The sequence below is a fragment of the Podarcis pityusensis genome (genome assembly GCF_964106645.2).
Source record: "Podarcis pityusensis genome assembly, chromosome: 15".
Classification (NCBI taxonomy): Eukaryota; Metazoa; Chordata; class Lepidosauria; order Squamata; family Lacertidae; genus Podarcis; species Podarcis pityusensis.
Window position 1 is genome coordinate 6,046,215 of NC_138040.1, and position 27,650 is coordinate 6,073,864.

The 27,650-nt window shown below is 44.9% G+C and overlaps 1 protein-coding gene across 5 annotated transcripts in view; it reads left to right on the top strand.

The window, feature by feature from the left end:
- USP32 (ubiquitin specific peptidase 32) overlaps positions 1 to 27,650 on the top strand; it is a 117,864-nt gene that overhangs the window by 75,431 nt on the left and 14,783 nt on the right. The window contains exons 6-24 of one of the 5 annotated variants that reach the window (XM_080982755.1): positions 689 to 820; positions 1,815 to 1,922; positions 4,535 to 4,650; positions 5,062 to 5,124; positions 6,572 to 6,655; positions 10,361 to 10,422; positions 10,583 to 10,685; positions 11,600 to 11,789; positions 12,821 to 12,996; positions 14,360 to 14,500; positions 16,350 to 16,605; positions 19,448 to 19,602; positions 20,246 to 20,327; positions 21,477 to 21,551; positions 22,437 to 22,575; positions 22,920 to 23,025; positions 23,371 to 23,544; positions 25,142 to 25,316; positions 26,855 to 27,006. In XM_080982755.1, coding sequence (XP_080838881.1) covers positions 689 to 820; positions 1,815 to 1,922; positions 4,535 to 4,650; positions 5,062 to 5,124; positions 6,572 to 6,655; positions 10,361 to 10,422; positions 10,583 to 10,685; positions 11,600 to 11,789; positions 12,821 to 12,996; positions 14,360 to 14,500; positions 16,350 to 16,605; positions 19,448 to 19,602; positions 20,246 to 20,327; positions 21,477 to 21,551; positions 22,437 to 22,575; positions 22,920 to 23,025; positions 23,371 to 23,544; positions 25,142 to 25,316; positions 26,855 to 27,006 — 2,489 coding nt within the window. The remainder of the gene's footprint in view (positions 1 to 688; positions 821 to 1,814; positions 1,923 to 4,534; positions 4,651 to 5,061; positions 5,125 to 6,571; positions 6,656 to 10,360; positions 10,423 to 10,582; positions 10,686 to 11,599; positions 11,790 to 12,820; positions 12,997 to 14,359; positions 14,501 to 16,349; positions 16,606 to 19,447; positions 19,603 to 20,245; positions 20,328 to 21,476; positions 21,552 to 22,436; positions 22,576 to 22,919; positions 23,026 to 23,370; positions 23,545 to 25,141; positions 25,317 to 26,854; positions 27,007 to 27,650) is intronic. The other 4 variants (XM_080982758.1, XM_080982756.1, XM_080982757.1 and 1 more) reach the window with 4 other exon arrangements.

Here is a 27,650-nt window from a genome sequence, read left to right on the forward strand (position 1 = left end):
ACTGCATCCTAACTTCTCCCATAGAGGACAGAGGCAGGAGGGTTGAATTCTGTGATGGTTTTGGATGTCTGCTGCCAGTGTTTTTTGAGGTGTGCGTAAAGAATTCCTATCTCAGTTTTGGCAGAGCAGTTTGAGTTCATTCTACTTGGGCAATATTATTCCAGGAAAACTCTTATTGTTATTTAATTAATTTGTATACCGTTTTTGTGGCATCCACGTGGAGTCCTGCATTTCTTTTTGATGTTCGTATAAGATCCTCCAGCAAAGATTTTGAAAGCTTGTATATTGTATTCAGTTTTTATAGCACTCCGCCCCCACCCAGTGTGCACATTACATAGTGAGTGCAATCTTTTCATCCTCACTCACTTGATGTGGTTTATCTTCATACTGGATCCTTGGGACTGCTGGGACCTGTATCTGCCATGTTTCCAGTCCACAGTGCCGCTGATGTTGCCTGTTGCCTGCAAAAGCTCACACCACACTAAGTGTCAGGTTTGATGTGCCAGCTTTGCAAGCACAACCATCCCCCCACCCCCACCCCAGAATTAAAGTCTCCTGGACATCTGGATTGGCTCCATTTATCTTGCTACCTGCGTAAAGTGTCTGCCTCTCCTGCCCTAACATGAAACACTCTGCTTTAAAACCGCATCTTCAGTTGACTGACTTTGATCATCTTTTTTTTACACAGTGGAAGAATCCGATATCATTGATCTTGAAAAACGGTATTGGCTTCTGAAAGCTCAATCAAGGACAGGACGTTTTGATCTGGAAACATTTGGCCCTTTGGTTTCCCCTCCCATTCATCCATCTCTGGGTGAAGGTATGGAACATTCATGGGTTATCTATATTTTTATTTTATTTTTACAAGTCTACAGTGCCAGTCTTACAACCTGCCCCATCTCAAAAGCTCTGGGTGGGCGTTTAACAGGTTAGCCAATCTAAAAGGACTTGAAAGTATATTAAGACAGTATTATAAATGTGTCACACTGCAGCATAAAGAACCTCTGCTGAAGGAGGAATAAGCTTGCTGAGGGTGGAATGGGCACCATTCATTAAAACATTGGTTTAAGTGGATCTCAAGGGGGGGTGCTGTAGACTCGCCCCCCCTTCTCTGAGACCATTCTTGTCCACACATTTGTTCATCCCCACTCCTGAGTTGTCGTTTTCCTGCTCTCCGAGAGATGAGAGCAGTTTGCTCCATACAAATGGTGAGGGTAAGTATTAGGGAAAGGGATGGGATGGAAAGGTAGATGCTCAGCAGGTGGCAGCTCTTAAAAGACACTGCAGTTCATTTGCCCTAGTTTTCTGTTACTGTTTTGAAGTTGGGATGTCAGAGCTGCAACCTGGCAACTCTGAATAATTTGACACTTGGTTGAAATGTTGGAGGTAGGAATGGAACAAGAGAATTCTGTTTTGGCTTATTAAAGTAAGAGATGCACAAGCCTGTTGTTCACGCATGCAGCCTCTTTGCTCCTCCCTTCACAACATGCCTTGATAATCCAAAGAAGTTTCTTATTTAGCCATAGTTTACTGTTTCAGCCATATCAGGAAACTATGGCCAGCAGATTCTGAACAAGTCAGGATCTCAAACCAACTTGAAGCCTGGCAACTGAAGTTTCCTAGTTCAGCTGAAACAGGAAACTGATTGAGAGACTTCCTGGCTTGTTAAGACACACTGTGAAGGAGCTGCACGCTTGGGCAATAGGCTTGTGCATATCTTGGCTTCTTAAACCAAGATATGGTTATCTCGGATAGGCTAATCTCTATGCTGGTTGGAACCTGACCTTTTGCTTTTGCTTCTGTCCACTTGGCAGGTCTTTTTAATGCCTTTGATGAAAATCGTGACAATCACATTGACTTCAAAGAAATCTCCTGCGGACTCTCAGCCTGCTGCAGGGGACCGCTGGCTGAAAGGCAGAAATGTGAGTATGCAAAATAGAACTTCCTGCATTTTTAAGTGTGCCCCCTAACTTGTTCAACCTTCATAGCCCTTTATAACCCTGGGACCTACATATTCCAGAGACTCTGGTCCTGCTTACAAGCTTCCCATAGGCATCAAATTGGGTGTTGTGAGAACAGGATGCTGGATTGCGGTGAGCTCTGGGATGCTGGGCTCTTAGTCCTTACAGGACTGCCTTTTGCTGATATTCCCTGTCAACAATTAAGATCTTCTAGGGCAGTAGTTCCCAATGGTGGTCTACGTAATCCACCCAAGGGGATCTGTGGCACATATTCATCAACTGTCTGGGACATCCTTTGGGGGCCATATTCTCGCATGAGAACACAATGCCCAAAAACGCATGAGATCACAGCTGGACATGTGTCTCTCATGAGATCTTGGCACCCCCAAAGCACACTATTTTGGGCAGCACGCTCTCTCATGGGTCATGTGACTCATGCGGGAGTGCAGTCTTGAAGAGGCGTCTCCTGGTTTTGCGCTGGGGCATGTTGGAGAATATGGTGGCACCATTCACATAACAAAAACTATCACAAAGACAGCAACATTTTCAAAAGTAGGAGGTCCATGGCTTGGTTTTTGAAGACCAAGGGGCCTGCGGTACTTAGCCAATGGGGTGCCACTGTTCTAAGGCCTCTATTTGAACTCTCATTGTGTGTGGTCTGGCCTTCGCAGCACTGGCCCTGAAGCTTGGGAGTGACCTCTCAGAGGTTTGCCAGAGCCCATCTCTTAACAGCATTTCACAAGAGGGTGCAAGATCCCCCTTTGGGAAGCGTTTGTTGTCTGCTGAGTCTGATTTGTTCCTGGGCTTTAATGCAGTGGTTGCTGTTTCTGTGATTGATCTTGTAAGCTGACTCAAGCACAGGAGATGCAGGGCTTAAATGAGAGAAATAACAGCTAAAAGTATGGATGATGCAGTCTTTGAAAAGTTAATAGCGGCTGTAGTTCCCCATTGAGTGGTCAAACCTAGCTTTGCTCACCCTAATAATGTGTGAAACAGTGCCAAGCTTCCTTGCTAAAGATTTCTTCTTTTTAATCTCATGTAACAGCCTTAAAAATGAGGGCTTTTAAATGCTAATTCATGTTTGTCTCCTGGCTCTATTAATCCAATATATTATTGTGAGTTACTCTCTCATTTTATGCCAATTATAATCAATTCTCTAGAAGAGGCTGTCTTGTTTGCTGGTTGGCAATAACCTTATTTTCAGTGGATTTTAATTTCTCTTCAATAAAATATTCATAAGCACAAACAGTTTGCGCTCTTTGTGGCACAGAAGCCTACGCCCATGTATGTATAGCGCATGATGTTACTTTGTCCTGGAAATACCAATATATGATTTTTAGAAAAATGGAGAGTGAACTGAATATTCTGTCTACTACATGCCTCTGTTTGCACATCATGGTAAGCCATAAACTATGGCTCAATGTGGAGGAACAGCATGCTGCCCAATTGCTTCCACTTTGCTCCTCTCCTGGTGTTGCTTATTGTGTTGCTGGAACCCAGTATTGTGGTTTCAGAAACCAATGTTTGTTTAGCGAGAAGCAAACCTTGACCCTGATTTGGGTGCTTATGTAAAACAAGGTTTGCAGTGTTTGCTTCCTTTTGTTCTAAGGGAGGAGCCTAAGAGGAATGATAGGACAGTGCACACTAGCATAATGCTTGTTCACAGTAAGCCATAGTTTATGGCTTACTGTGTTGTGCAAATGAAGCCATTCTCTAGTCTCTCCTCAGTTCATTAAATAGCTCAGTTCCTCTTCCTCCTCCTTCCAAAGTCCTCCACAGAAACAACTCTTAAAAAGTGTCTGTCCTGAATTGTTCTAGCTTTGTTCTGCTTTAGGGGTGGGGAACCCTTTTCAGCCAGAAGCCCATGTTCTCAGGTAGGCAACTTTTTTGGGGGGGTGGGGTGGTGGTGGATACCTCCCAGTGGTGGGTGTAGCCAGAGACCCATGCCACTCCATCCAGACAAGCAAGAGGCATTTCCACAGTTCAGGGATGCATTGCAGCAAAGTTGAATCACTACAGGAGGGTGCAGAGTAGGGTCAGTGAGGGGGGTGACCTGGGCAGGTCCTGAAAGGCGCAAGAGGGCTCCATCTGGCCTGAAGGCCTGAAGGCCCCCCCATCTGCTTCCACTGCTCCTTTACTTTATAGGAACATGGGTAGCAGTCTTAAACCAAGTGTCACTATTGGCCCATCCAGCTTAGTACTGTCAACACTGACCGGCAGCTGCTCTCCAGGTTTTCAGGCAGGGGACCTTCCCACTGCTCCCTGGAAATGCAGGGGATTTAACCTGGGATCTTCTGCATGCAAAACTCTTCCACAAAGCTTACAAACCTTGGTCTTCCACACATGCTGGCCCAGTGTATTGCGTGGGGGATAAGCTATATCTGGACAATGTGGGGAGGGGCCTTTAAACCTTTGCCCTCATGGTACCCCTCCTGTTCACAATTGGAATGAAGTTTCCATCAAGTTGAGCTTTGTTGCTGTGCCATTGAACCCTGTTCCTCCTCTGAACCTTAACTGTATCCTAATTGACTGCATAGCTGTTGGTTAGAACAATCTCTCTTCTCTTTCCTTAGTTTGCTTCAAGGTTTTTGACATTGACCGAGACGGGATTTTGTCTCGCGTTGAACTTGAAGACATGGTGGTTGCCCTTTTGGAAGTCTGGAAAGATAACCGTACAGATGACATTCCTGTAAGTTTTTGCACTCAAAAGTCGCTTTGTCTTTTAAAATGTCCTGCCTGCATGCATGCAAAGCAAAAAAAGTGAAGGCTTTAAAAAAGAACTGCAGCTTGCATATTAAAATGCTTCTTTTTCCTTCATTCTCTGGATCAAGGAGAGCAGCAAACTTGATGAGTGCCAGTATTTTAGTGGTTTAACATAAGCAGATCTGTTTTTAAGAGAGATGCCTTATTGTTGTGCTAACTAGAAACTGATTTTTTAGGTTTGTAAACTGGCAGATCATCCAGCGATTGCATAAAATGGGAGGATAGAATATTATTATTTTTTGCTTCTCAGCTTTTCTATGGAAGGCTGAATGACTCTTGGAACATCTTGTTTCTCAGCTGTCCATTAGGGTCATTCTTTTTCCTCTTCCCTCCCAAGGAGCTGCACATGAATCTGCCGGACATAGTAGAAGCTGTTTTGAAGGCACATGACACTACCAAGGTAAGAGCCTGCTGGTCTGTTTTTCCATTCCATTCTGTCAGGTGTAGATATTGCTGAACTACAACTTCTACCAGCCCTGGCAAGCATGGACAATTGCCGCTGTAACAGTGGGTCATAGTGAGTTGATAAGTGTGTGTGCTGTTAATTCAGCCCAATGGTAGGTTGCAAGAATGGAAATGGCCTGTAAGTGGAGTAGCCAAGTATAGTTGATGGTTATGGATAGGAGAAGTTTGTTTTTGCACAAATGGATTAGATACCTAGAATGAAGGGGATGTTATATAACAAGGGGTTATTAACAGTGACTGGAATAAATTTTAGAATGCAGTCTTAGTGGGTCCCCCATTCCTTGGGAATTCTTGCTTTTTTGAGATGCATAAATCAGATGAAAGAATGGATGTGCTAGTCGTATGTGTTATATACAAGTATGGACTAGTATGTTCCATTTAAAACAATGTTTTAAAAGAGGAGCTGTATGTTGGAGCTGTATGCTTGCAAAGGAGCTGTTCTACCACCAAGCTTAAACCTCTCTTGCTGTTCAGACTGAGAGGAGGCTCCAACTGTGTCTCTGCTCAGGATGCAAGTTTTGAGGTGCACAATGCAGGGCCTGTGTACCTTTGGGGTTAGGAGTTATGTGTTGTTATGGAAGAGACTATTTTTAATACGGATGGCTGGAATAAGGTCTTGAGGATCTGTAGTTCCCAGGTTTCTTTGGAGGAAACCATAGTCAGTTTCAGGCCTATGTAAATGTGAAAAATTGCTGCTCCCTTTGGTTTTCAGATCCATTTGAAAGTATTGTCACCAGTAGCTTTCCTTGATATGAAACTGCATATTGTGTCACTTTTAAGAAAGGGAGTGGGGAACTGGATCTTGCTGGGGAACAGTACCACTCCTGGGCTATTTTTGACACCTGATAGCATGAGATGTCAAGTGATCACACTTCAAAGGAAGTAGCAAGAGGGCACTCCACATTCTTCATTTCTTCCTTTCCAGCCCACTTGTCAAACCTAAAGCTGTGACTGTAAAAGACAACTCTTATCCCACTTTGCCTGTCAGAAGCGGGGCTTGCCTTTGGTATTGAATTAAATGCCAAAAGCAAGTGTTGCTTGCACTCTGGGAGCTCCTGAGTGAAATTAGCTCCAACAAGGCTTGTATTTTGCATCAAATTTAAAAGGCACTGAGTGTAAACCCAGCTTGCAGACAAACAATCAGGCGTGCACTGCCTCTCTCCTGATGGTTCCTTTGCAGCTGTATCTATGGGCAGGGTTTGAGCGAAAACTGCTTTGTACACAAAATCGGGACCCCTGGTGGGCTTTAATAGGTTGGAGGGCTGAAGGGTCTCTACCCATGCTTTACAATGTCCATTATTTATTTGTGTGTGTGTAAATATTGGGCAGATGCTTGGAGAAATGCTCAAAGATTCTCTTTGCTGCCTCTTTCTTTACTTTAGCTCGGCCACCTTACTCTGGAAGACTACCAAATCTGGAGTGTGAAGAGTGCTCTTGCCAACGAATTTCTGAATCTCCTTTTCCAGGTGAGTTCCACTCAGGCTGCAAACCCCAACTGTACAGCAATTAAAAGTAGCTTTGCCTGCCTGCTTTTTTGCGGTCGTGGGATGCCGATTGCTGCGTCAGCTGTTGTGCTGAACGTTCCTGCCTGTCTCTTTTTTTATTCTGTAGTGTGAGCTTCACGGAGATGCTTCTCCTTGCCTGACTGATGCCGAGTTTAGTTTGTGCTTGAAGGCATCCCAAGATGCCAGAATGCGTACAATCTGTTGGGTTTTTTTTTATTTTTAAAAAAGTGAAAAATTCAGTGAGACTCACACAGGAATGCAGAAGTGTTCAGTGATATAACAGCTCTTGCATTTTGTATTAAGTGGGTTCAATCTTCTAAATCCTGGCTGGCCGGTCTGCAAATGTGTTGCAAATCAAAGCGTGAGTGCGTGTCACACCAGCACATGCAGAACTACGTGTTACAGGCTCCCCGTCCCATCGCCACTCAATTAAAGAGTCATTATTCTAAGACATTTATATCCTACCTTTTCAGTAATAATTGGTCCTCGAGGCAACACACAACAAAATAGCTCCCCACTCTCTCGTAAACAAAACAATCCATTGCAGTAAAGCAAATTGAATACAATGGAGCATGAGAATGGAATAGTGCAGGGAGGGGAAATCTACTGCGAGCCACATGTTGGTATACTGCCTCTGAAAACAGAGGCTTCTTATGACGAATAGCCATTGATAGGTCTGTAGTTTATTAATTTTCTTAATCTCAGTTTTAAAAGGCATCTAAGAGCAGATGCGGCCAGCATTAAGGCCAGCATGAATTACCAATTTCAGAGCTGCCCCCAAAGTTTGGATATTTATTCATTTATAAAACAATTGCTCACTAGCACCTAAAATATAACACCCTACCGGCCTGGAGCTGGTCTTCCAAAGTCAAGATACCAGTGTAGAAAACAGCCCCGTGGCCTAGCAAGCCCAAGCAACAGCTTCCTGACATCATGTGATTTTGTGTGCTTCCTGAGAGGAGCTCTGAGCCGCTGTTCTCCCCTCCCCACCCTGCAAACCTTGGCCAACACAGCACATGGTTAGTGAGGAGAAAGCTTAACTATGTTCCAGCTTAGATGATACACTGAACCCAAACCTTGGCTTAGCTGGGGGGGGGGGGAGCCAATTGGAGGAACAAAATTGGAGTGAGCTTCTCTCTGGAGCCCATACATTTACATGGTCCCAGATCAGTGTTGTGCAGAGTGGGCCAATATCTTCCTAGCCCCCGCCCCATGCACCTCTGAAGACGGGAGCATGCAAAGCAGAATATCACCAGAAGTTCTTAACACACAAGCATCTTTGTACGGAAACATAACAATCTTTTTCCAGTTTGAGTTTCTCAAGCCTTATTTTGTAGTCCAGAGTGTTTAAAATATTTCTGTTACTCCTCTTTGAGGGTCATTTTTTAGTTTTAGTTTTGCCCCTGTGCAGCTTGAGCAAATTTTCATCCTAGCGGAACAGATGAGGTGGAGGAAAAGGTGACCCAGCCCTCCCCATCTGCCCTTGCTGTAATTTTAAGAATTCTTCCTTCCTAGTAGAAGTCACTCCCCCACCCCCACCAGTACGTCTTGTAAAATAATCACGGCAAACTCAGCTGCAACTACAGCCGTGTGGTTTATAATGATTTTGAAAGAAAGGCCAGCATAAAAAATGCCAGCTGTTTTGTGCTTAGGGAAATCTATATCGCTTCCTGCCGGCTAATGATTCTCTTGTTGTTGTTTATTCATAAAGCAGAATGCAATTTTTGCACTGTAGTATCAACTTAAATCCCAAAAAGGTTTCCTGCTGGGATTCAAATTGGTGGCCTCGAGAACTGCATAAAGAAGACAGTGTAAATCTTCTGATGATCACCCAGCTAAAGGGGTGGAATACAATGTTGGTATCTTAAAATGCAGCTCTCGGTAAATGGCTCTGACTCTTCCATGCATATCACTATGCCATTCAAGTCTGCTTCTTGGTTGTCTTGCCCTCCTTTCTCATGGTGGGTGAATTAAAGTCTGCGTTTTTTGCCCGCTCTGTTGGGAAGTCACTGGCCGACTTCCGACAACGCACTAAAGCATGGCTAAGGAATCTTAACTGTACTTTGTCGTGGTGCCTGAATTGGCACAAACCGTGCTTTGCAATCAGCTGGTAAATTTAGTGTTAATTGTAGCTAACTGTGCTAACTGTAGCTGGGCTTGGCATCCGCATCACAGAAATCATAGTTGCTGGCGTTGCTCTGCTTTCAGAGACTGCTGCAGTGTGGAGGCAGGAGTCAATTTATGAACGGTCAGAGGATGGGAAAGAGAAGCAGCTCTGAAACCAGTGCAAACCATGGTTTGGCATGACTTCTGAATCAAGTCATTCGCAGCTTTGGACGCTTTAGCCAGATGTTTCTGCCACCAGTGAAGCCATCTGCTTATCAAGGGCAGCTCTCTTAGGAAATAGGAAGCTGCTCACTCTGTCAGACTTTTGGTCCATCCGCCTGAGCATTGTTTGTTCCGCCGTCCAGTGGCTTTCCAGGGTGCACAGCTGAAATGCTTTTTAAACTGAAGGTCATAGAGACTGTACCCCAGGCCTTGTGCTCCACAACTGAACTTACACCCCTTTGATTTAAATGATGGGAAATTAGAAGCCACGCAACAGCAAGTTATCACTTGGCTTTGGAACACATTATTAAAAGAAAACTACCTTTTCAGTTACGTTTTAATTGAATAACTTTCTAAAGACATTCTTGAAGTAACTGATATTACAGTTTGAAGTCTTGCTTATTCTGTTATATTTTACTCCAAGAAGACCCATTTATCCTAAATTGAACCCAATAAGGCTGGCATGTATGTACAAAATGTTGTTGTTGTTTTTTAATATGATCCCATTGAGATCCGAAGATGAAATTTTGCAGGTAGCTCTTAGAAATGTTAAATAATCAATACATTTTTTGGGGGGGGGTTAATCATATTAATTTTTTTAATCACTTTTTAAAATTTAAAGTGAGTCCATCATATTAAACATCATATTAAAGTCCAGGAAGTTCTGAAGAGATTGGCATTTTGACGTACCTCACTTCTGGGCTGAGCTCTGAAGGTTTTTGTGTAGTCCGGCAAGGCCAAAATTGTCATTTTTTTGACATTTCAAACCCTCATAATTCACAAACGGGATGAGATAAAAAATTAATTTTAGATTTAAACATAGTTTTGATTGTTCAACAAGTATACAAAATATTAAGAAAATTGGATGACATGAGGTAAAAAAGTTGGATCACATATGCCCCATTTACGTATGCCCTCCCAGTGTCATGGCCCTTCTCAGTTCAGGAGTGAAGAGGGGGAAAATCAAACTGGGGCGTGGGGGGAGTTAGCCCCAAACTCCAGAAAAATGATCAACATGGGGAAAGGAAGTCCTTACTCAGCAGTGACGTTTCCCAAACTAGAAATGGACTGGAGAGCAGGATCCAGTGCTAAATTTCAGCAGTAAAGAGAAGAGAAAAGACCACAAGATTCATGAGTGGGAAGCTATCAAAGAAACAAGGAACTATTGGAAGCAGCGGTCAGCATCCATGAGTCTTCCCCTTCTGCCAATACATAATACGTATTCAAGCATATGCAGGGCAGGTGTTAGCTATACCTCTGCTAGTCATTCCTCTGCTCCAGACTTGCTATTCTTGCTTTAAATTGGCCTGTTGTCTTCTTCTTCCTTTTTGTCCCCAGGTGTGCCATATAGTCTTAGGTCTAAGGCCTGCCACTCCAGAAGAGGAAGGACAAATCATCAGGTATTCCTCCCTGCTACCCACACTCTCTCTCTCAGCCTCAGTCCCCTCATTTGCAGTATGGGGATAATAGTCACCTCCTACCTTACTTGAACACATGAAAGCGCCATATTTATTATTGCATATTATTCTGATCTGTTTTGGTTTGTTTTTCTTGACCTAGGGGCTGGTTAGAACGAGAAAGTAGATATGGCCTTCAGCAAGGACACAACTGGTTTCTTATTGCGATGCCTTGGTGGCAGCAGTGGAAAGAATATGTCAACTACGTGAGTGAAACATTTGTTTTGGAGTGGGGGAGTGGAAGAGATTGTATTTAATCAGTCAACTAATTAGTAAACATTATGTGTGCAGGGGAGATGGCAATTAAAGTGCCCCCCCAGCTCCATTAGAGAGCCATTTGCTTTCCAAAACCACCAGTGCGTTCTCCCAGATTTTTGCTCTGAAGTCCCAATAAGCTTTCAGACTCATTTCAGACTCTTCTTTTTCTGCCCTGTTTGTCAATCTTTGGGTGAAAGCATTCTGCCAGTTCTCAACGGCTTTTTGCTTCTGTTTGCAGTCTCCATTTTTAAGATGTTCAGCTTCTGGTCCTCGTGAATGTAGCTAAGAAATAGAGATCATGCCCTTCTATGTTTAGACTGCAGGTCCAATCCCCAACATTTCCAGTAAGACCCTTATACTAAGTCAGGCCATTGGTCAGTCTAGTTTCGTATTGTCTACGCTGCCACAAGGCATAGTGATGACCCCTCATCTGGGCTGCTTTAAAAGTGGGTTGCACAAATTTATGAGGATAATGCTGTCAATGAACACTTTACATGATGGTTTGTATTGGACTAGATGAGCCTTTGGTCCATTCCAGCAGGGTTGCCTTGTTCACAAATGCTTCTCTGCCTTCCTACAGCCTACTTTAGGATCTTCCATTGGCACATCCTTCAGTTGATGTGGCCTTTACCTTGTTAAGCCATTCTCCATTATTATGAGGGGCTAGCAACTTGAAAATCACCCCCCCCCCCAAAGAAAACTGAATTGAATTTGATTGATACGTTGGGTAGCTAAATGGTCAGTTGTGCAAAATGTTTTTCAGTTACATCTCTTTAAGCCTTAGGATCCCCAGTTAAATGTGCTTTGTATCTACTAGAGCCTCACCCTGCGATTCAATTCCATTTCCCTTTTCTAATTTTAGGATGCTAGTCCTGTTGTGATCGAACCTTCGTCTGTCTTAAGCAGAGGTAAGAACTCGCTCCCGGGTGCTGCAGCCCATGCGCCAGAGCAGGGAGAAGACAAAACAGGCCGTTTAAATTACTTCAGTGCCACAGAAGAAAAGTTTTCAGATAGCATTTCTACCGCATCAGAAGCCTCAGAGACTGCTAGCAGTAAGCATTAACTTAATTTTAAAAAATGTTTTAAAAGTGGTTTGAATTTAGATGCGTCAGCAGCATATTTGAAGCAGTAAGTCAGGGATGTGAAGCCTGCAGCCCTCCAGCTGTTTCTGGACTCCAACTCCCATCAGCCCCAGCCAGCATGGCCTTATGACTGGGGTAATGCAAGTTGTAGTCAGGCCACATCTGGAGGATCAGAAAGGTTCCTCGTCCTTGTTCCAGTGGACCAGTAGAGTTGTGCCTCATCCTATGAAGCTGCTTACTCCAGCCTGGCTTCCTCAATATGAACCATTCATTGTTCAAAAGCAAACTGAGTTGATTCCCAGACTGTCAATTCCTGTCTGACCAGGCTTGATAGCTACTTTGGTATGGCGCATCTCATTCCTGTGAGCATCTGGCTGGCTTGGATGGGGCTTTGGACTAATCTAGCAGGCCCTACTTATTTTCATATGCTACAGCCAGCACAGCAGAGCCACAGTAGCTAACATTGGAGAACCACAAAGTAATTTCAACAAATAAAGGCCGGGCATTTAGAGCAGGAGTGGGGAACCTGTGGCCCTCCATATGCTGCTAGACTCACCCCTCATCCTTCCTTATTGGCCATAGAAACTGGAGCTGATGGGAGTTGGGAGCAGAGCATCACCAGGTAACATAGCGGGAGTATGATCTGTCTGGCTAGATAATGCCCAATGTGCCTGGCACTGTACAAAGCACAAGAGGACAGGTCCCTACCCCAAGAAGTCTAACAACATATAAATTTGTGTGGTGATCAAGGTTGGACAACATAAAAGATTCAAGCTGTCATTTTGCAGGCGTAGCTTTGAATAATTTGGGGGTCAAAAATAGAGTCAGGTATTTTAAAGGCCTTAATCCAATTGGGAGTTCCCATTCCTTATTCCAAATGAGTTGTTTTACTTTGAATCTCACCTGCCTCTCTTTAACTGGGCATGCTGGTTGACCGGTGTTCTACCTATAACTCCGCAAAAAGGATTGTTTCTGTCCTCTCTTTGTGTCTCCCCTTCCAGATTTCCTTTACACCCTGCCTCCTAGTGCCGAGATATGCTTTTCCCGTCAGCTAAACTCTTCAGACAACAACAATCAGTGCCTGCTTGGATCCAATGGGAACATTTTGCTGCAGCTCAATCCACAGCGGCCTGGAGCGATTGATAACCAGCCCCTCGTAACGCAAGACCCAACAAAGGTAATGGCGTTGGCGGGGTTAGGAAATAGCTGAGTGACTTCCCATACACCTTCCTTCATCACAAATTCTAGTTTAATCTGCGCATCTTTGTGCGTTGTGTTGGCATATTTAGGGTTTTTATTTATGTAAGTGTTTTTCAAAGCCCACTTTATTACATTTCTGTCTCATCCTCCCTTCCCAAAGGATGCCCAGAGCAGCTAACAACACAAAATCTGATCAGACCATATCTAAAAACTATAATTTAAAAATGACAGTTTTGAAATAGCAGCACTATCAGGAATGGAATGATGGGCCCTGCTTTGACTGTCCTACTGAACAACCAGGCTGCTGTCCCAGTTGTAGCCGTTTTCAAGAGCAGCCCCGTGTAGAGCACCTTGCAGTAACCAGTCCAGGAGATTATCAGCGCATGGATCACTGAAGCCAAACTCTCATAGTCCAAGAATGGCTTTAGCTGATAAACCAGCTGGAGTGACGTGCTTTGAGATGATTGGCACTCACGTGGGTCTACAACCCTTAGCTGGTCTTGCTAGTGAAGCCCCAAACTGTGGTTGCCAGGTTTGAGTTGGCCCTGGGAAATTGAAGCATTCCAGGTGCTACAGCAATGGGAAGCAAGGGGATTGCTGCTTTGGGTGCTCTGCATGCCTTGGCAATGCAGCAGCCAACCTGCCTTTTAACCTTGGGGAGAGCATTGGGGATCTCCATATAACTGCTGCAATGATCCCTGTCCACTTCTGCAGGTCCAGAACTGATACACTCTGCCACCAGCCGGGACTAGCATACACTGGGAGGCTGCTCTCCCTGCCTCCCAGAGAGAACATTAAGGTTTGGGGGTGAGGGTAGAAAGAGACCATCCTGGCTCCATCCATTGGGCAAGGAAGGAACAATTGCTGGAAGCTTTGCCGCTCCTTGCAAGAAAGAGTATGGCTTTGTAAGTTAGCAGCTAATGCCCGAGTTTGTTATTTTCCTCCTCCTTCCCTTTCACTTTTCCTTTCATGCCACGCCTTTTCAGTTGTCAGCTGGAACAGGGGTTGTTTCATTACTGATCAATGCAGGCTGCTCTGGGAAGCCTTTTTTTGGCTGCAGAGCATGGTAAAAAATATTTTAGCAAAATTAATAAGGTTAGGAGAGAGAATGGTTGCTCATTGCAGCTCAGGGGAAGATTTGCTATGATGAGCAAATACACAGAAGCACTGATGATGATGGTTATGTGAAATGGGATACTCTCGCAAAAGGTAGCTCACCTGTTAGCAAGTGTTCCAGCAATCATTTGCTTCATTTCGTCCAAGCTTTACACCCTTTTAGATTTGGCAGTTTTGAAGTGCTCAAGATCTGACATTGCCCCCCCCCCGCTCTTTTTTTGAAGGCTCCATCATTGACTCTGGAAGGTGGTCGTTTAAAGCAGTCTCCTCAGTTAATTCAAGGGAAGAGTTATGAAATGGTCCCAGAACCAGTATGGAGGGCTCTTTACCATTGGTACGGCGCAAACCTGTCTTTGCCGAGACCAGTAAGTACTGAAAAGGGCCAGTGTCCTCGAGTTCTCCAATTAGCCTGGCCCAGCTGCTCACATTCATTCGTGCCACCCTGTTCTCAGTGTCTCTGACCATTGATGAAACTTTTGCAGGATGTTTTTAAAGGCTGGGGTGGGGAAAATAGCATTTTACTATTCATATAGTTTCCAATTCAGTCACAGCTGTGAAGTTCAATCAGTATACTTTGGCTCACTTCAGCTTAATTTGTGTGAAGTGGGGAATAAGCGTTTTAAAAATCTCTTAGGTGGTTTATTGTTTAGGGGATTTATAGCACAAGGGTCAAACTGTATCTGGAGTTTGTGATGACACCCTCACATGTCAACCAGAGGTCCTAATTTTATCTCTATGAGGTTTTCCCCCTTTTGATACATGTCCACCGTCATATACGATGCCAGGTGTGACAAGTGAAGACAGGACAATTGAGAGTCTTAACAACTCCTGATGGCAAGTATAAACTTCTAAATTTGCAGCCAGTTGCAAGCCCTACTGCGATTGGTTCCACTTGGGAACTCCTTTACTGGCGTCCTTTTCAGCCTGGCCTAGACCTGGCTCCCGATTCTTTCCATTGAAGTTGGGTTCCCTGATACCAGGTGATTGACAGGTTGGTCAAATTAGCCCACTGCGGTTGGAGTGAGGATGCTCAGGACCTCGTCCATCAACTGGGTCCTGTTCCTTACCCCTGGTTTATGGGTTATTTTGATGTGTGCCGGTTTTAAATCAGGGAGCAATGGTTTCCTAAACAGGTTTTTATATTGCTTCTGTTGGGGTTTTTTTTGGCGAGGAGGTGGGTATTACATAGAGCTGGACAAATGGTTTCGCTGATTATGAAGAGATGGATGCAGCCAGCCTGCTCAAGCTTCTGTCTGCTGGCTGTTAACTCCAAAGCTTGACAAAGCCCAGATTCAACACTAAACATCTCCCACACATTCTCCATGGAAACGAGCGTCTTTCATGACCTGAAACAGGCCAGATTTTGTGTGTGCCAGGCAAGCTTCAGGAGTGCATTTAGCCAGTGCTCTCTTGGTTAACTGTCCAGAGGACAAGGTTAATTGGGCAGTATGCCAATGCCACAAATAAGTGAAAGGGGGAATAGTGCACCGGGAAGAGCACAGTTTCTGTGTGTAGAAAGTTCCAGGTTCCTCAGTATTTTGGGCAAGGCTGAGAGGAGTTGGCATCCGGAATCAAGAGTAGCGCTGTGCTACTCAGCCGCCATCCCCTGAGCTTCTGAGGGCAGTGGAATAACCGAGAGGGTTATTCTGTCAATTTAGCACCCAGGAAGGTCTGTAGGGAAAGAGGTCGTCTTTCAGGTATTTGTAGCCTGAGTTGTTCGAGGTTTTAAATACTGACATGAGCTTCTTGGGTTGGCCCCAGAAATTAACTGGGAATCAGTGCAGCTGGTTCAACCCAGGGCTATATGAAATCTAAACAGATCACCAGCCAGTACTGTCATACCTTGGATACCAAACGCCTTGGTACTTGGACGTTTTGGCTCCCAAACGCTGCAAACCCAGAAGTGAGTGTTCCAGTTTGCAAACGTTCTTTGGAACCTGAACATCAGACGGGGCTTCCACAGCTTCCGATTGGCTGCAGGAGCTTCCTGCCGCCAGTCAAAAGCTGCGCTTTGGTTTCCAAACGTTTTGGAAGTCGAATGGATTTCTGGAACGGATTCCGTTTGACTTCCAAGGTACGACTGTAATCTGGCTGCTGCAGTAACTTGGACCAGTTGAAGTTTCTGAGTCATTTTCAAGGGCAGCCCCACATAGATTGCATAGAAGGTAATCTTGCCAACCTCTCAACTGGGAACGCTCTTCCTCCCCTCCCCAGGTGATCAGAAACAACGACACCAACCTGCCTGAGTTGGAGCTCTTCCCGCGATACCTGCTCTTCCTGAGGCAGCAGCCCGCCACCCGGACGCAGCAGTCCAACATCTGGGTGAACATGGGTATGATGAGCCTGAGGATGTTTCCTCAACATTTGCCGAGAGGTAACGTAAGAATACAGCAAGAAGCCAGCTGCGTAGTGTCCGAAGGGAGGCCGGCCCCACCGCCCAGACTTCAACGGCTTTGCTGCCGCACTGCTTGTAAATGATCTTAAATGAAATCTTCCAAAGCGGGGCTGGTGACGGAAACTCCTTCCCGCTTCCAAAGGGATGGTTTAAAACAAAACAAAAAAACTCTTATCAAAGGTCATGAGACATTAGAAGCCATTTCTTTCCCTCTCTAAATGATGAGGTACAGATGAAAACAATCTGTACAGGTGAAAATGTATAGTAAATAAGCTGTTGACCTGGTTTAAAGGCACCCTAACTGATCAGTTGTATGGATTTTGAGCTTTTGAAGAAATAAGGTCTGGGTAACACTGTGGCCCTTGAGACATGGTGGCGCTCCAACTCCCATCAGCCCCAACCCAGCATGGCCAGTGGTCAGGGATGATGGGAGTTGTAGTCCAACAGCAGCTGAAGGGCCAGCAGTTCTTCTGTGGAAAGTATAGTTAAAACACTCATCAGCTTCAATGCAAATACACTGAAGAGTTGGAAGGAAGCATACATTTAAGAATCTTGTTAGAACACTGATAATTGTTGTCTTTACTAGTAATATACAATAGGTTGAATTTTTGAGGAACGTTTTCACTGGAACTCACTGGGCATTTTACCATTTTTATCAAAGGACATGAAATGTTTCAGTACCCTTTTGCAGCCTGCTCCCCCCCTCCACTTGTGAGCAGTTATTGCCATTGGGTGCAGGGAGCCAAAAGTCAATCTGCATTCAGGAACATCCTAGTTCACATTTGTAGAGTCCAGGTTGCATTTTATTCAACCCACCCACCCCCTTTTAAAGGATGCTGTGGGTAGGAGGTGTGGAGCTTGCAGCAGGCACCATTTTCAAAGAGGCATTTGTCAGTGTGGATTCTCATTTTTCACACACAAACCTCCACAGCGGGAGAAATGTGCTTAATCCTCATTAGCCCTCTATGTCTAGCCCATATGTTAGTACTAGATCAGGAGTGTGGAACCTGTGACCCAGCTCCCCGGATGTTTTGGAACTATGATTCCCATTATCCCCAGCTAGTGTGGCAGATGGTCAAGGATGATGGGAGTTGTAGTCCAACAACATCCAGAGGGCCACAGATACCCTGTCCTGGCACGATACACATGCTGAATTCCTGGGACCATTGCTGGCATTAGATTGGCAGGCCACGGAAGGGAAAGTTCTAATGATAAGTAAGCCTTTAATAAGAGTTTGCTTGAATTCTCATTCTAAATCTTAATGCTTGCTCTTCCACTCTCTAAAAGGGAAAGGGTCTGCTATGAGCCCCAAAATCTTTTATAAACTGGGCTGATTTCTTTAACCAGCTGTGCTGAAAAGTCAGCCAGTTGACCATCAAATTCTTACTTGTCATTCTGTGGTGGGAACTGCTTTGCCTTGAACACATCAAATTCCCTGATTCAGATTTGTGGCCTCTTCAAATTTGCTGTATCTGATCATGATTTGGAATTTGGTTTTGCTCTGTACTAACTGTTAAAATCAACTATTAATCTCCAGTGCCCCCCCACCCCAATATGCTTTCTTGCTGTAATCTTACTCCTAATCCTCTCACCTTTTTTTAAATTGCCGGAAAAAATGCTTTGTTTGTATGTATGTTAATGGAGAAATATAATCCTTTGCTCGGTGTGTGGAGAGAAAATAGATGGTTTGCTGACGTAAAAAGAAATTGCTGTTTAAATTTTGCTTTTTGGGCACAACTGCATGCAAAAACGTTCAGTGTCTGGCTCTTAGTTATATCAAAGAGGAATTGTCTAAGGTGGTCCACCATCTGAAACAGCTCTCGAGATGCTGCTGGACTACAAATCCCATCACCCCTGACTGTTGGCAATGCAGCTATGGGACTCATGGAAGTTGTAGCCCAAAATATTTTTAGGGCATCGGGTTAGAGAAGGCTGATCAGTCTAAAAGTATGATGATTTGTAAGTGCAAACATATATTTTCCCCTGGGTGGGATCTATTGCTCCTGCAAAGATAATTTGAGGGGAAAACACAGAGACAGAATTGTCTAGGTAAGGGATCCTTTAAGGGATCACCACAGTCTTGTGATGTCTCTTCTCTTGCCTGTGAATCCTCTCTGGCTTTTATTCAAGGTTAGTTGCTGCACCAGGACCAACTATGGTTAGCGCAAACCTGGCTTGGCTCTCAATCCGATTTCAAGGTGAACCCCTGTTAGCATTAACTGCAATTGGTGCCATTGGAAGTAGGATGACTAACCAGGGGTACAGGCAGATAAAATTTTATCTTAATTGTTATATTTGTCGCTCTTCTCACAGAGAAACCGAAAGCGACTTGCAGCACAAAGAACTTTAATTCCAAATTAAGAACATCCAATTTGTATGTGTGGAGGCATCCCAGGCATCGGGTATCTGGGGCCTTTGGCCCTCCAGATGTGGCTGAGCTACACCTCCCACCCAGAACCCTCTGGAGGGCAGAAGGTTCCCCACACCTGTCATAGGTGGTCACTTGTGGGTGGCTTGAACCCTGTGTCAACGGAGGATGGTTGCAGACCTTACACACTACAAGGGCTCACCTGACCATTCTGTCTCTGTGTGTATTCTGCCTCCTCTCCTACTTAAGCCTTGGTGATGTAAGTAGAGAAGGCGGCTCTCTGAACCAGTCCTAATATGCCAGCAAACTCAAACAAGCCTAAGGAAACACCTTTTGTACACCAGGAACTGGGGAGCTTGTGGCCCTGCAGATGTTGTTGGACTCCCATCAGCCCAGCCAGTGCAGCCAATGGCCAGGAGCGTTGAGAGCTGGAGCCCAACCGTGTCTGGAGTCACACAGGTTCCCCATCCCTGGGGCACTCAGTTTAAGGCCTCATTCTCTGTTTTTGCTGCCCATATGTATAAACCATTTGTCGTCTTGTGAATGCAGGGAATGTCCCATCTCCCAGCGCTCCCTTAAAGAGGGTCCTGGCCTACACCGGCTGCTTTAGCCGCATGCAGACGATTAAGGAGATCCACGAGTATCTGTCGCAGAGGCTACGGATAAAAGAGGAGGACATGCGCTTGTGGCTCTACAACAGCGAGGTAAGGCCCAGAAAATCGCACCAAGTTTTACATTCAAAGACTGGAAGATAACCTGGTTGGAAAGTCGGGGTGGTGTGTGTGTGTGTGTGTGTGTGTGCGCGCGCGCGCAGGTTATTGGTAACAAGGTGTTTATTTGTGATAATTGCTATCCTGGGTCAGACCAGTGCTTTGCCCACAGACAGTGGCTCAATTCAGGGAGGCTGCCCACAGTTACGAAAGCTCAGCTGTGGTTTGGCGTAATGTCTAAATTGGCAGGGAAAGGACCACACTCTGTATATAAGGCACCCTTTGCATGCTGTACTTGCCTCTCCCCCACTTCAAGCGCCATGGTTTTGGGCTTTCAATTTTAGCTGCACCTGAGCGTGCAAGGTCCCCTCTAGGTATGCCTCTGACTGAATCTGTGACCCTCCTAATGTCCAAGCATCCACGGTTGCAGGCAGCCACTGGGATTAGCCGAGTGCATGCAGAATCCTCTGTGGGGTTTTTTATTCCAGCATCTCGTTCCCAGGATATCAACCGCTGCGGAGGAAATCAGGGGTGAGAAAACTGTGGCCTTTCTGGATCCTGGAGGGCCACAGGTTCTCCACACCTGCTCTAAACCAAGAACTGAAAGGCTGCTGTTCCCTTTCCCCTGTCTTTGCAGAACTACCTTACTCTTCTGGACGATGAAGACCACACGTTGGAATACCTGAGCATCCAAGATGAGCAGCACTTAATAATAGAAGGTATAAGAAATGGGGAAGCAGCCTGGAGCCAGTTTCTGTGGCACAAAGTGTTTTCAGGCACCTGTTAACCAAATACTTCCTTGTTTATGCCAACTACTATACTTTTCGCAGGCTTTCTGTTCTACTGCCTCCCTTTCAATAAGCCATATTAATATATACTGTACATAATCCCCCCTATGCTTCGTGTCTTGTGTCTTTCAGAAGTCTGTATGCTTTGTACTTAGCAAAATCTCTTGATTTAAATGCCACCTTGAAGCCTAAATAATTTCTTTTGGCATAAGCTCTTATGAGCCAGAGCGCACTTGGCCAGGCACAGTGATATTTATCCTCATTTGTCAGATAACTTGGCTACAGGCAAAAGGTAGAGATGGCTGTAAGTAGAAATGGGAGGCCAGAAGGCTCAGGAATCCAGGAGAGAGCCCCACAGCTTTGCTCCGTGGGTTGTCATCCTTCAGCAAAAACATTTCCAAGGGAGACTCCAGCATGAAGCTGTTGAGTTGGGATTCACTTGCAGATTTCATCTTGCCAGGCTTGGGCTTAATAGAGGCTTGCCATGGGCTCACTCACCAAGGAAAGTGGTTGCTCCCCCCACCAAATCATTCTGTGCTAATGTGGGAGGGGGGCTGTTGGTTTGTTCTTGTTTTTATGACATATTTTGTGTTCTCATTTTGTAGTTTTATGTTGCAAACCGCTCTGTAATCTTCGGATGAAGGGCTGTGTACAAATTTTAATCAAACAAACAAGCATTTACTTACTTACTTTCGGTGGCACTGTAACCTTTCTAGAGAGCCAAATCCAATGGACTGTTATTGAAACCAGGGTTAATAAACATTCTTCCACCATGGAAGTTTAAAGATTTCTCATGGCCTTTATAGCAGGTATAGCTAACCTGGTGCCCTCCAGCTGCAGCTACAATTCGCCTCATCCCTGAGCATTGGCCGTGCTACTTGTGGCCAATGGGACTTGTAGTCCAACAACATGTGATGGGGCTGCACGTTGGCTACCCCTGCACAGCTCTTGTATAGGAGAACCTTCAGAGAGGCTCCCAACTCTTGCTGTAAATGTTAGCAGCTGCCTATAACTGGATTGGCTGCATCATGAATCTGAGGGGAGCATTTATCCCACTAAGCTTTGTTCTGTGTTTTTCAGTTCGAAACAAAGACATGAGCTGGCCAGAGGAGATGTCCTTTATAGCAAACAGCAGTAAAATAGACAGGCATAAGGGTAAGTGTGTGCTTCCCCCTGTCCAAAGAAACAAAAAATATCAGCAGCTGGTTGACACATGCATTGAAACGAGGTGATTGGAGCCCTGAGGTTATAGACTGGGCTGAATCGCCTCAGATGGTGATTCATATTTCTAGATGCTACATTTATTTTAAAGGAAAGGCAGCCTGCAGGTAGAAAACTAGCAGATTTGGGAATTGTAGCCTAGACTGATCCCTTCTGTGCCTTGTTCTTTTAAACAAAAAATGCAGGAAGTTCAGAAGCGACACCCATCCCTGTCCAACATTGCAGGGCTTACAGCTGTTTTAGTAAAAAGAGGCTAGATATAAACAGCAGGAATCTGTTTCCGCACAACACAGTTTTGGACACAGCAGCTCTTCTTTCGCCTTTCTCCCCTAGAGTTTATTTGTTTAAAAATATTACTGCATAGGTGTGTGCATGCGTAGCCTTAAATCACTTATATGCAGGCTAGTGTACCTTTCTTCCCAACATAAAACAAGTTTGTAATTGATATCAGTTTGTCATCTGACTATAGAGCACATTCGGGTGACTGTGACCTATATGTCCCACCCAAAGTAGGAAAGTTGTTTAAAGTGAACCAGAGAAAACAAGCATGCTTCCAGTGTAAGCCAAGGGAGGGGGCATCAATACCAGACAGCCTTGGGTCCCATCAGGGCTGACTTGTGATGCCTACAACCCACAAACAAAATACTTTCCCACCACTGGTCAGCCATTTTTATTTCCACAAAGCTTCCAGTGTAGCATCCCTCCAGAGCATTGTGGGGAATTTAAATTGTGTGTGTGTGTGTGTGTGTGTGTGTGTGTAAACATTTACGTCAGGTAGCAAGGAGTACAATCATCTTTGCAACCCTTCATCCTTTCCAGTTCCAACGGAAAAGGGGGCTACTGGCTTGAGCAACCTGGGGAACACCTGTTTCATGAACTCCAGCATCCAGTGCGTCAGCAACACACAGCCTCTCACCCAGTATTTCATCTCTGGCAGACATCTCTACGAGCTCAACAGGTAACTTCTGTATATCACATGGAAAAGCCAGCGTGGTGTCTTCCAGATGTTACATTACAACTCCCATTATGCTGGTTGCTGGGGATGATGGGAATTGTAGTCCAGCAACATCTGTCGGGCTGCCACATTGGTCCCCCCCACTAGTCCCTCTCTTGCCATGCTGGAAGCTTACAGCAGTGCCTTAAAAGCGTTACCCCTTCTGTTCGTCTGCTGTGGCACACTCCAGGATTCCACCCTCTCATTTTGTGCAGTGTGTGGAGTGCCTCTCAGCCTGCTTTTCCTTTCTTTTTTTTTTCCAATGCAACAACTGGCTAATTGACTCAATACATCATTATGCATTCCAGGACAAATCCAATAGGAATGAAGGGACATATGGCCAAATGCTACGGGGACTTGATTCAAGAGCTGTGGAGCGGGACACAAAAGAACATTGCTCCTTTAAAGTTACGGGTGAGAACTGACAAGTGTTGTCGTATATTCATCTGCAAACTAATTGTAAGGTGGGGCCGCAGCCTGCACCATGAGAGGGTCCGTGGGGGCAAGCAACCCAGGCAAACCAACCCCTGCCTCCTCCCTGACATCACTGCTGCCACCAAGTGGCTGCCTTTATTTTTCTCTGGCTGCTTCCACTAAACAGCCTTTTAAGCTCCCGGGCTTTTAGCTGTTCCAGCCTAGTTTAAAGTGGTGCATGGCCCTTGCCTTTATCACTGATTGTATTGCTGAGAATCTGTGGATTAGTAGCCAGAAAGGGGCTGCAGTCAAGGCCAGTGACTTGCATGTTTTGTTTTCTTTCAGTGGACGATAGCTAAATACGCTCCCAGATTTAATGGCTTCCAGCAACAAGATTCTCAGGAGCTCTTGGCTTTTCTTCTGGATGGTCTCCATGAGGATCTGAACCGAGTGCACGATAAGCCGTACGTTGAACTGAAAGACAGTGACGGCCGGCCAGATTGGGAGGTGGCAGCAGAGGTGAGTGTGTGCTGGGCCTTTGCTTGTGGTTCTTCCTCCTCTCCACCAATCCATGGCCTTTTCCTGTTTTGTTTTGAGGAATTGTAATTATTATTGTTGTAGTATTTATTTATGCCCTGCCTTTTCCCATGACAGGATTCAAGGCAGCTTACAGATAAAAATAAGAACCACTAAAAACATAGAAAAAGCAACAGTTAAAAAACAATTAAACATTGATAGAACTCATTAATAATAATAATAATAATAATAATAATAATAATTTATTATTTATACCCCGCCCATCTGGCTGGGTTTCCCCAGCCACTCTGGGCGGCTTCCAAAAGAATATATAAAATCTATGAAAACCATATACATAATTACAATAGAAACAGCATGGCAACAGCCCTTTCATTAAAAGCAGTCAGTTTCCTGTTGCAACGAGAAAGTCTTCACCTGCTGGCAGAAGGAAAGCGAGGAGGGGGGCAGTCACCCAAAAGGCCCTCTTACATCTCTGCCAAAGCATGCCTGTGAGGATGGTGGAACCGAGATGAGGGCCTCCCTCTGCTGTTGCTGCTGTGGTTCCTCTTGGAGCGTTCCTTAAAAGCATTAAGAAGAATTGAGGTGTTGGAATGGGCCAGCAGGGCTAAATAGGACCAGCTGCCCTTGGTGTGGATCCTCAACCTACTTCAGCAGGCCCCCTTAATTGATTTGTGGAGGGATGTGAAGATACGGCAGAGTGATGTGGGTTTGTGCGTGCACACACGTGCTGAAACAAAGCAGTGAATACTCTCAGATGTATTATTGCGTGGTGGGGCAGCTGGTGAGCAGAAGGAAAGCCCCTGGTGGATGGAGTCCTTTAATAGGTCTTAGCCACCAGCACAGGCTGCAGTGGGGTTGTTGTTGTTGTTGTTGTTGTTGTTGTTGTTGTTGTTGTTATGCAGTAAATAGTATGAAGAGTTTTAGGGCTTGGGGGCCTCATGCTCTGACATACAACTCCTTGGGGGATTTTGATCAAATTGGGCATTTGCATGGGTGCCCTCCCTGCAGAGGAGGTGCTGTAGTTCTTCTGAACTTCATACCAGCTTAGTCCTCCATCAGGTGGTTGGCCAGTGGGCTGTACAGCTTCAATCTGCAGAGCAATTTCACATGAAGAAATGCTTCTTTGTAACCAATATATATCTTTTTTTCTTTTTAAAACCCTGCATTTAGAAAAAATAGAACTTTCTCACCCACATCTAGATTTATATGTGCAAGAATTTGTTCATTTATTGACCCAAGCAGCATTCCTTCCATGCACCTGTACCTGCAGACTGGTGTGATACACCCCAATGAGAGGCTGACACCAGTGTGAGGACTGCCTCACCGCTAAGCGGGCAGATTAGCATGTTACAGCAAACCTGGGAGCACCAAAATCTCCCTCGTGTCGTATTTTCACCAAGAGCAGCCATGGGCAGCCCAGTGCCCTCCAGTGTCCATCGGCCCCAGCCAGCATTGGCCACAGGTTGGGGACAATCGAAGTTGGAGTCCACCCCTCACTGGATGCCCTCAGGTATTGGGCATATATCTCCTTGTTCTACCGACTTCTCTGCACAGGTTTTATTTCCCCCTTTTGTTTCAGGCCTGGGAGAACCACCTGAGGAGGAACCGCTCAATAGTGGTGGACTTGTTCCATGGGCAGCTGAGGTCCCAAGTGAAGTGCAAGACCTGTGGGCACATCAGCGTCCGCTTTGACCCTTTCAATTTTTTATCTTTGCCCCTCCCAATGGACAGCTACATGCATGTTGAAATCATAGGTGGGTGAAGATTCTATGTACACTGTGCTTTATGGGCAGGTATGAGCCCTAGAGGGACTTACAACCTAAAGTGCAGTGGTTTGACTGTTCATTGGGACCGATTCTCAATACCATGTTCCACCGCTGCTGAAAGAATTGCACTGGCTGCAAGTTGTTGGTTCTGTTGTACTAAGTTCTATACAGCTTGGGACCCCAGATATCATCACTCTGCAGTGGCTGGTTGAAAAAAAGATCCCTTTTGGGGGTGGGGGGGAGCTCATTGGGCTGGATCCAGACTAAGACAATTTTGATTACCTTCTTTTTAAATCAACTGGAGAAAGATAGCCATGGCTTGCTCCCTACTGAAATCAGTTGGACTTAAGTGCAGCTAATTTAGAATCCAAGCCCAAGAGTTGTAGTACTTGAACCTATGCATTCGGAAGTAATCGCCATTAAGTTCATTGTTCCTTCAATGTTGTGTTAAAGTTCCTTTGAAATTTAAAATGGGCATCTTCCCAGTCCAAATCCCAATTTTCCTACATTTTGATATTTCTAGCAGAAAACTACAATGTAAACGTTTAATACTTGAGCTTATACAAAATACATATATTGGGGGTGGGGGAAGAGAAAGAGTATTCCTAAAACTCAAAAGGGGTGGAGACTGCCAAAAGCTGTGGAATGTATCACAGGTTAAACGTAAAGAAAACAGATTATTCATATGTTAATCAACCTTTGCAAGCCTGACAATGCCATCCTTCACATGCATACTCAATTAAGTTAAATTCAGCTTTCTTCCACATACATGAGTATAGGATTACTGCCTGAGTAACATGATTTTATCACTTTAATCAGACAATATGTGTGTTTATAGATACATGTAGTGTTGCTTGTATTGTCATCCTGGGACTTTGAAACTGGCTAACAGAAACTAACAAATTTGTACAGGTTGGATTTTTGTTTTTAATGGTTTGAGTATCCGAAAAAGGAAATGTGCAGTACTGTCTTAGAAAAAGAAGAAAAATATGACCTGTTAGATACTCTGGTCTACTTTGAATCATACAGAACTCTCCCTATAGAGTCTTAGAAAGGAACCCTTCCAGGTATTCTTCACGGTGACTTTCATTCCTTGAACATGTACAGGGAACCGAGGTCAACAGAGCAAACTTCAAGCAGCTGGAGAAGCTGACCTTGAGTGGGTTGGGAGGACAGATCTTTAAAAATTCTGCTTCTCTGTGGGTTTTTAATGCTTTCTACCAGGTTACATAAGTTAGAAGGGTTTTTTGATGCCTTCACCACCGCCCTGGATGAAATCTGGGTTTCTCAGGATACCCAAGAATCAGTGTGCAGCTGATGCACTGAGTATGCTCAGCCTTGGATATTAGTCAAAAGTTGCAATCTAAAAATCAAGGAGCACTTACCTGGTTCTCTAGCAGAAATAGCACCTTTTTAAAAAAACGAACAACCAGTTAAACAGTACTGGGCTGGTTAAACTGGCTTTTTTCAAATCTGTTGCCTTTTCTTTCTCCCACTCACCCCCCTTTTTTATTTTGCTCTCCCAGTAACTAAGCTAGATGGGACAACTCCCATTCGATACGGACTGAGGCTGAACATGGACGAGAAATACACTGGCCTGAAAAAGCATCTCAGCGAACTTTGTGCCATGAAGCCAGAGCAGATCCTCCTTGCGGAAGTGCACAGCTCCAACATAAAGGTCAGGATGCTTTTGCTGCTCAGGGCTTTAAAAAAATGCACTTTTTAATTCCCCTCCCCACACAAGATGAAACCAGCCTCAGAACAGTGACTCGATCTTTCTTAAACCAGGGATTATTTCCGCCTGCACCCTCCACTCCAATCATAGATTATCATAGAATCATAGAATCATAGAGCTGGAAGAGACCACAAGGGCCATCGAGTCCAACCCCCTGCCAAGCAGGAAGCACCATCAGAGCACTCCTGACATACGGTTGTCAAGCCTCTGCTTAAAGACCTCCAAAGAAGGAGACTCCACCACACTCCTTGGCAGCAAATTCCACTGTTGAACAGCTCTTACTGTCAGGAAGTTCTTCCTAATGTTTAGGTGGAATCTTCTTTCTTGTAGTTTGGATCCATTGCTCCGTGTCCGCTTCTCTGGAGCAGCAGAAAACAACCTTTCTCCCTCCTCTGTGTGACATCCTTTTATATATTTGAACATGGCTATAAAAGGATTATGTCAGACTCCAACTCCCACCAGCCCCAGAGAACACAGAGATGATAGGAGTTACACTTCACAAGTTCCCCATCTTTGTATCCAACTAAGTTTTACTCAGAAAAGACCTATTGAAATCAATGGGCCCAAGCTAGTGATGTCCATCATTT